Source organism: Anopheles maculipalpis, chromosome 3RL (genome assembly GCF_943734695.1).
Source record: "Anopheles maculipalpis chromosome 3RL, idAnoMacuDA_375_x, whole genome shotgun sequence".
NCBI classification, from domain to species: domain Eukaryota; kingdom Metazoa; phylum Arthropoda; class Insecta; order Diptera; family Culicidae; genus Anopheles; species Anopheles maculipalpis.
This window is the reverse complement of record NC_064872.1, coordinates 88,815,436-88,824,687: the sequence shown is the minus strand read 5'-3', so window position 1 is coordinate 88,824,687 and position 9,252 is coordinate 88,815,436. Positions and strand designations below refer to the sequence as shown.

Here is a 9,252-nt window from a genome sequence, read left to right as displayed (position 1 = left end):
ACTACTTTCGATGCGAATGCTTTCACTCTTCGAACGACATAGGACGACAAAGTTTACGCACAAACGCACGAACCAGCGAGTGGCCACGTTGATAACGGGGAAAGAAGGGTGCACCAGAATTCCGTCTTAGCTTTGCCTAAAAGGACGGATTTTTAGGGGCAGTAACACTTCTAACACTGATGCATATGTGGGTATATTCCATGCCAGAGACGGTGAACCACCGCACGTGTGCGTTCTGTTGGGTGAATTCGATGAATAATTTTCACAAACGCGCACAATCTTGGCCCAGCGGATAAAGTGACCCGTTTTCTTCACTTCCTCGAAGCCTTACTTTTGCGGAAAATCTGCTTCACCCGTACACACGCACTTTTTTTCGCTCTCGTTGTTTTTCACATGACGCGCAACACGAACGCAGTCTGCACGCATTGAAAGACGATTTACTTCTTCTTCACCGTGTATGTGTGCCTTATGCTAGGATCGGCACAGCATCGCAAGGTATGGGAAGGTCGGTTTATGCTGTGCCCTTTGACAGTTGCAAGAATGACAGAAGGGATTGTTTCAGCATCGGAAAAATACTTCAACCTTCTAAAAAAATGACATTAAATTATATTTTCAACATACCTTTTGCTTAGAATTTTATTTGTCATGAATTCTTTAAGCACTAAAACAGTATTTAATTTTGTTTGTAGGTATTTTAGTGACAACTGTCCCACAACACACCCTACCCCTCTAAAAGCTTCAAACTAAAATGGCGAATTATTGGAGGAGACTGAATTCTAGCTGCTCCACTTGCACACTGAACAAGGGCTCGAGTCGGTTTTGGTCAAATTTTAACAGAAATGGCGCATTATTGCAGTTTTAATAATAAATTTTTAACGGAAAATTAAAAATATATTCTGTTTTTGTCAATATTATTGTTCCGGAAATAAGAAAAAAGGTCTCGCAGGTTCGGATATCCCATTTATAGCTTCATTGATAGCAATTACCCATTATATGCGGACGACGCTAACATATTCCGACAAACCAATAAGTGAGCCTCAAGACCCTGCTCGATTGTAAGCATCGTTGAGCGAGTTCAACAGCTGGTGCAAGCTTAATGCATTAAATCTTTGCATCGAAAAATATGCAGTGACCACATTCAGTCGTTCACAAGCTCCAACGATTTTCGATTACGCGCTCTCCTATAACTAGGTGTCTAGATAGTCCGAGTCCGCCTTTTCTTGATTAGCGTCTTTGAGCAGGCACGGCTTTCTTTCATTACAGGTATTTTAAATGGCAACATCGATTGTCCAAATCATTTCGGACTCAATTTTGATTGCAATATTGGCAATCACCAAACTACGGACCTCTTTTGAATCCCGTGACCCACTTCTATGTATGTGTCGAAAATTTGACACTGTTTGTGATATCTTCGAGCCCGGGTTATCTTCTCTCGAGTATGTGAATCGCGTCCATCGTCTGTCCAAACTAGCGCGCTTATCGTTATGTTCGGTTGTGATCCCATGTAAAATGCTTATATTCATTTAAACGATGCTGTAAGTGTTGCACGCTATTGAAAATATTAGCCCTTCATCTAATTAACATTAAATAAGCAAGTAATGTTTTTTGTATTTACATGAAGAATAAAAGCTTTTACAGCCTAGCACACGCTGGTAAGCCTGGCGTGGGGGACTCACGATTCTAGGACCGCATTACCCACCCTGAATCAACTCCATGTGCCCCATTTCTCAATTACCCCGGTCTCGCCAAAACAATCTCGGGTCTAGTCGGATGCGTTACCTACTCGCACCTTCCTGACCCATCTGGAATCACGCTCGTCAGCACTCCAAATACCGAGTCTCCCAGGAAAGGGATATTCAACGTGCCAAGCCATGTCTCACGCTTCTCAGGTCTTTGAGTGGTTCCGACCGGTCAAAATGAATTACCAGTCCTGCTTACCAAATGGATTAAGTCAGACAGACTGGCTGGTACCCAGATAACCTCCAACATTCTCATCATTGTATCAAATTAAAACACAACATATTCACGAGGTGCATTTCCCGTGGGGTTTCGTTTATTGGAATTCATAAATATGTGGAAAATGTGAATATACTTTTCCTTTCTTATTGAGGATCGCTAAATCGCTTCTGTTTCGTTTACCATACTGAATAAGCATTATTTTTTCCGTTCCGCAGTAGAGTAAGTAGCCGCGCGATCAACTAGCTCAATGCTCCGTGATTTGAAGGGGATGAGTGCCATAGACGGAAAGTATGAGATTTCTTTGAGAAATATCAAACATAAATAGAATACACTAACAGCCAACAAACTAACTGCCTGACCTTTAAACAAAAAAGACACATTGCTAACCAATGATATGCAAACGTTCATGCTCTTGTGCAACAGCAAGGTGGGAAGCCAAATCGAGTGGGGGTAACCTCTTTCGTGTGCCCCCATGATGAAGGTAAAGCGCGCTATGAAACAGCTTTCCGTGAGGATTTCTTGTTTTTTTTTCTAACACAACATTCAGCTAAGAACGTAATCATACTACGAACTAACTATACCGGAACGCTAGAGAGTCCTGTTGTGCAAAAGAATAACAATCGAAAATAAAAACTTTACGCAAAAACAAAATATTCAGCATTAATGTTCATCAAGCACGAACCAGTCTCGTCTATCCACATCTCTCTTTCTCTTTAATTCGAATCGAATTCATTAAACCACATCGGAAACTTAGATTTTAATTCGAAATCGCGCAACACATTGCGCACTAAAATTATTTGGTAACGTCCGTGAACATTCTTCCCCGTTCCCGAACCCTATCACAAGGAATGTTGCTTACATGAATAAATTATAATGGGGTAATTAATGTGTAGAAAGTAACGCGATTTGAATGAGTTCAATTTTTCGTTTCTTCAGAGATTGTGGATAAAGAAGAAAAATTCGAAATATGCTCGAGTGTTTGTCATGTGTTTTTTTGTTGTAAAAATGAAATAATAGCATTAGTAGTGGTGGTAATATCGATAAAGTGCTTTTCGCTACACGCTTCTACCATATCCCCCCATGGGACATTCCTTCTCTCTCTCTCTCTCTCTCTCTCTCTCTCTCTCTCTCTCTCTCTCTCTCTCTCTCTCTCTGTCGCTCCGTCATATCTTTCTACCACAAAATACACTAAAACAACAAGAATATTGATGATGGCTGATGGATGGGGTCTTACCGACTTTGTTCTACCTTGCCCAGTGCGATGCCCCTTGTGAGAATCTCACCAAGCACTGAGAATTGGACTATGTAACAGAAGAACGTTTAGCAACAGTTAGCTTCAGAAAGCCTAAACTTCTCTATCTGGTTCCACTCAGACGCTCGGAAGATGCAGCAGATGGACCGCAATCATCGTCATTAATCTACTTCAAGCTATTGCACCGTGTATCCTTGTACAGTATGTTAACGCTGCTGTCATACTTTGCTCTCGCAAGCACCTGTGGATCACCGTTTCCGTCCGCATCGGTCGCACTGGAGTTGGAGGTGCTATCCGATCCGGGGAAGTTCACCTGCGCCAGACTGTGCCGCTGTGCTAGCGTGGGTTTATGGTTGTTGTTGCGGACGTGGGGCAGCGTGTTGGAGTGATTCTTTGTCTGGAAAAAATATAATTCATTCATTAGCAAGTTAAAATAAATTATTAAGCCTCGCGTTTTTTTAAACTTACACTTCCATCCGCCATCGATGCATACGACTGGAACGTTGGAGCGGGAGGATTAACGTCGCGTTTTGTGACCACTTTTTCCTGTATCGAGTTCAGTGTCTTTGAGAGCCAGGGTTGCCAGCTGCTACGGGTCGCTTGCAGCTCGGTAACGGTTGTGTTTAGCTGGTGATGAAGATCCTGCAATACGAATTCCGAGAGAAAAGTGGGATTTAACCATCCCATTCGAACGGGTTTCATCAATAAAAACACCTTACCTGATTCTTACACTCGGCCTCAACCTGCGCCAGTTTTGTTTGTGCCAATTCGAGCTCCAGTTCACGTATCCGCTGCGATGCAATTACCAACGGATCGAGCGGTCCTAGGCCTCCAATTACAGCGGAAGCACCAGCTGATCCTTTGCCACCGGTCATGCCCGTTGGGCCTGTTCCACCGTCCGGATGGTCAAGCGCAGCAAGCGGATGATTATGTTGTTCGTTATTATTGTTCACCGTGTTTGCCTGCTGGAAGTTTTTGCCGTAGCTTTTGTGGAGCGGAGACGATTGTGGTATGCTAGCCGTACATTTGCTGCATGTTGAAATCGTTTTCTAAGAAAAAAAAGAAGTAGAATTAACAAGCATTCTTGGAAGATAACATTCAACAGCTTACCGTAAGATCATCCAGCATGGTGTGCAATTTTCCATTCTCTGCCTCCTGCCGTTGAATAATCCGCTTGTAATCCTGTATAATGCCAGCATTCTTACGATCTTCTCGTGCCATTGCCTCAATCTTCTCGTTCAGTGTCGCAATTTCCTGCTGCAATTTTGACCGTTCCTCGCCGTAACGCGCCTCGTACTGCTTTAGCTCCTGTTCCTTCCGTTCCGTTTCTTCCTTTTTGGCCAGATACTCTAGCTCGTACTTTTTCAGCTTCTTTACCTTACACTCGAACGAAAGCTTCATCAGCTTCTTAGCCTGCGTTTCGCTGCGACATTTCTTCGGCAGTGTCACACGGAAGTACTTCAGTATGCCCTCGAAATCGAGCTCCAGCAGATCCTTGCGGCAAACGTTCAGCAGCGTAAGTGCGACCTGAAACAGCACCGGTATACCATCGAGCAGGAACACGTCCAAGATGTAGAACACAAAGTACAGTGGAAAGCGGGCGGTAAACAGGGTCAGGAACCACTGGCTGGCAAACATGTGCGATTCCACACCCATCTGGGCGAAATGTTCGTACAAATCGGGCAGCTGATCCTTCATGAGCCGGTTTAGCTGATACAGGCGTAGGTAGAGCGATTCGAAACCCATCTTGTACATATCCCGGAGACCGTAGTTGTACATTAGAGCTACGAGCACGCAAAATGCTTCCTCTTCTGGCATCTGGGGGACATAAAAAAGGAAGGATAATAATTAACAGTTCCTGGTCAGTTGAAACAATAATGCAACACTCACGTGCAATAACAAACTGGCCGCTATGAAGCTCAAACCCTGACAGTATCCCACCTCCGTATCGTACACGGCGTACGCTTTTGACACCTTGTACAAATTCTCCTGTCCCGTGCCGCCATTTTCCTTGAAAAACTTGTGCGCCGGAAAGGTCCGATTAATGTCGCGCTGGATCACCGTTTCGCAGCTCGTTTCCTTCGTAATTAGAACCCGATAGGAGTCGAACATTTCGGTACGATTTTCCACACAAGCCAACCGCTGCCAAACCGTACCACGCAACGGTTCCGGAATGCCCATCCGTACTAGGTTGGGAAGATTTCTTGGTCGCTTTTCCGGCCCTTCCTGGTACCATTCCAGTATAATACCTTGCCATTCATCCAGCTGGGCGGCCGTACAATTTCTCGACACCTCACCCGTTCCACTCAGCAACGGTTCGTCCCCATCCGAGCTGTAGTCGGTCGGGCTCGGCTCGTCAAAGTCCTGCATCGACTGTACGCTGGCCGAATTGCGGAAGGTCCAATTTTTGAAGTTAAAATTTAACGACAACGAAGACGTGGTGGACGGTGCCTGCGGTTCTACGATCTCATCCGAATGATCAATCGAATCCACCTCCCAGGTGCCTTCGCCGTTTTCACGCAACGTCAGATAGTAGTGCAACAGCAACGGCCGCTTGTTCGTAAACATGTTCGGCACGATCCGCAGCTCGCTTTGCGAAAGAATCGCGACGGACGTTTCGATGACGAATCGGACCGGTTCCTGAATGCCCTTGATGACTAGATCGACGGCTACGGTGAGCGCTTTTTTGGGCGTTTCCATGTTAAGTGGCTCGAAGGCGTGCGCTTTCCATTCGGCCTTTATTTGATACGGGAACTGGGAAAAATTGGCCGGACTGGGGACGCTTCCACCGGTGCCGCTGGTATTGTTGCTGTTGCAGGCAGTATTAGCACCAGTGTTGCTACCATTTCCGGGACCATTCGAGGCTGAATTAGCACCTCCATCCAGTGGCTTTACGTACCCCATGCTAACCATATCGAGTAGCTGCATATCGGCCTGTCGAACTATTCGACCAGGGCTTAGCAACACTCCAAAGCATCGTTCGATTAGCAACGATGGGAACCGATCGGACGGAACCTGGCGCACGGTGATGCACACCTCCTTGTCCGTTTTGGAGCGCAATCGGAAGCTGGACTTGACGTCACGCGGTACCGTGACGTAGCTGCTGTTCCTTTCCTTCTCTTTAATTTCGACCGAAACGGCAAACTCGTACATGGCCGATTGGATCGGATTGCCGGCGGTATCGGATGTGACGGAGGACAGCATGACGTTGGCACCGCTTTCGGCGAGCGATGTGGTCATGCTGGCCGGTATGCTGGGTGGGAGCACGCGTTGAAAAGCTTTCGCAAAACATGCTGAAAGAAGGAAGGAAGGGAACAATTATTAGAAGGAACTAGAACAATTTTTTTCCTATAAATCAAATAGAAATACATAAATTAATTTAAAACACATTTTCCTATAAATTAATCAAACTAACAAAAAAAAATAATAATAAAAAAAGTAATCAGCCCTAATAAAACTTAAGTGAACAAAATTGTAGAGCAAAATTATGGAAAACTGGTGCTTGGCATGGTAACTAAGGCTTGAAAAATAACATAAGCAATGCTCCCCTCACTACTACTCCTATAAGTGTTCTAGAAAATCAATTTAAAAAAGCAAGTAAATGTAGAAAATAGGTCAAAAACATAAAACTTTACCACAGAAAGCAAAAGCAAACAGAATGTGAATAAAACAATTAATGAGCGATGAAAATGAGTACACGCTTCACTACAACGACACTTACTGCTGACTTGCGTGACCGCTTCCGGGATGTTACAGCGAAACACATGGCACTGATGGACGGCCGTTTCCTGTGATTCCCCATGGGACCAGGTGAAGGCAAAGCAGGCCTGATCGGCTGTACCGACCGGCCCGCGGGCAAAGAACAGTATCCGCTGCACCTCGTACGTTGCCACCACCGCATGCGACTCACAATCGTACAACCTGGGGCCGATGGTCCGGGAAGATGATTGGGAAAAAAGCAACATGGGGCAGCGCGAATAGATGAGATATTGACCGGTTAGTTCTATGGCAGTCAGTGTGTGTGTGTGTGTGTGTGCGTATACAGCACAAAAACAAACGAAAACAAAAACCCAAGCTCGTCACCATTTTTGTGCCACAACTTGGTACGATACGATCGGGGGTACTTACACAACGAGACCCTCGGAGCAGGTGGGAATGCTTACGGACACCTTCAGCCCGAGTGGACTGTCCGATCCACTGCCCATCCCTGTGCAGCTGCCACCACCAACACCGCCACCATTCATTTCGGTCACCTTCTGAAGGATTTCACGCTCCGATTTCGGTGCATTGATGCGTGATGCTCCGAGATACGTTACGCCACTAAATATCGTACAATCCTGATCGATATCGGACAGCTCTTCGTCGGTTTCGCCCGCAGCAACAGCAGCAGCACCTCCCACCGGCTTCATATCGTCCTTCTTCTCGGTCAGTGGACTGCTGTCGAGACAATCGTAGAACACGGATTGACCGACACCACGACCGATCCCTTCCGGGGAGAGTAGTGCGTTTGGCGTGGTGTCTGTAGAACCTTCTCCGCCACCGATCGTGAAGTTTGCTCGCATACTTTGAAGCCCAAGGCGTAGAGTGGTCGGAACTTGTGGTTTCTTGGAGTTAGCGCCATCTCCCTCTTCGACGCCATGTTGATTTTGGGAGCTTTGATTAGCGGGACTTCGGACCGGTGTTGCTGCATCGGTGAAGGTTGATTTAGCATAAGGCAACAAATACATATAATAAGGCGAAAAGGAAGGTCGGTGTAGTAAAAACAGAGCATAAAGCGGGATGAATGCGGGTAGTGGTGGTGAGTGTGTAGAATTAGAGAAACTTAAAATTTCTACTACAATGGGGGGGTACTTGACTACTAAAGCATTGCGCGATCGACGTGTTAATTGAACACAAAAAACTAACTTTAAAATATACTAAATCAACAAACTAAACCGTAAACACAACCTAGACCAATCCTACCCTTAAAAGTTCCCTAGCTTTCATTATCATTTAGGTCACATTTTGTTTACCTTTGTTTGAAGAGCTCGGTTCACTGGCCCCGCTAAGTGTGCGCTCCTCCTCCAGCTCGTGTATTACCTCGTTCATGTTCTTCTCCAGATCCATCATATTGCCGTTTCCCTCGATGTTCAGTATCGGTGAGATTGCGGTCAATTTTTTCGCCTCTACCGCTCGCTTCTTGACCGACTCCTTCTCCCCGGATTCTCCGTCGTCTGCAATACACTCAGCTAAATCAGCACCAATGTCCCCGCCCGGGTTGCCATTGGCTGCGGTACTGCGAATCGGTTCACTGCCGAACTGTACGGATGCTGGTGCGTCGACCAGATCCTCCCCGAGTGATGGTGCTTCCGGGACGATCTCGTACTCACCACTCGTCGTTACGGAGTCGGACGATTTGATGCTCAGACTGTCCTCGGACTTTGTCGTGCCCAGCTGCGGCGATGTGTCGGCTGATTGCAGCAGCTGGACGGGCGACAAGTTCCCGGAAGTACTATCGGGATGAGTGTTCTTCTTGGACACTGTGCTGCTATCCGTCCCGGTTACGCCTCCTTCCACGCTAGCACCAGCAACAGACGCAGTGTGTAATTTCTCTGTAGTTGCTTCACCGATCGTTGTGCTACTACTACTTTTGTTCTTCGCCCTGCCCGACTGTTTTTCCATACTGGAAGCACTTGAATCGGGCGGACTGTGCGCGCGGCTGGTGGTGCGATACACGATGATGTCGATAATGGGGTGTGTGCGTATGGGTAGTTTGTTTTGTCACAAATGCGCCGTACGGGATGATGACTCGCGCGTTGTGGTTTAGTGACACAAATATAGCTGTGGTGCGTGTGTTGGTGCGCACTGCTTCTCCTCTTCTTCGCAGTTCCGATGTTCGTACGACAAAGTTGTTAAGAAAGGCGTCAGAAGGAGCAATAACGATGATGACCTAGACGGCGTCGTCGCTGTCCCACCAAACCAACGCACCACCACCACCTAAACAAAGCAACCATACATACAGATGCGTTGCCAGTGCGTAGAGAGAGCGCCGGTCGCGGTAG

At 46.4% G+C, this 9,252-nt stretch overlaps 1 protein-coding gene across 1 annotated transcript; it reads right to left on the bottom strand.

The window, feature by feature from the left end:
- Nucleotides 1-3,375: 3,375 nt before the first annotated feature.
- On the bottom strand, nucleotides 3,376-8,979 carry LOC126561371 (rab GTPase-activating protein 1). Its single transcript, XM_050217481.1, has 8 exons — nucleotides 8,224-8,979; nucleotides 7,340-7,895; nucleotides 6,933-7,132; nucleotides 5,102-6,504; nucleotides 4,322-5,029; nucleotides 3,931-4,260; nucleotides 3,680-3,853; nucleotides 3,376-3,608 (listed from the first exon to the last, which is right to left on the bottom strand). The coding sequence occupies exons 1-8, from the start codon at nucleotides 8,870-8,872 to the stop codon at nucleotides 3,378-3,380; spliced, it is 4,251 nt and encodes a 1,416-aa protein (XP_050073438.1). The 5' UTR covers nucleotides 8,873-8,979; the 3' UTR covers nucleotides 3,376-3,377.
- Nucleotides 8,980-9,252: the final 273 nt, after the last annotated feature.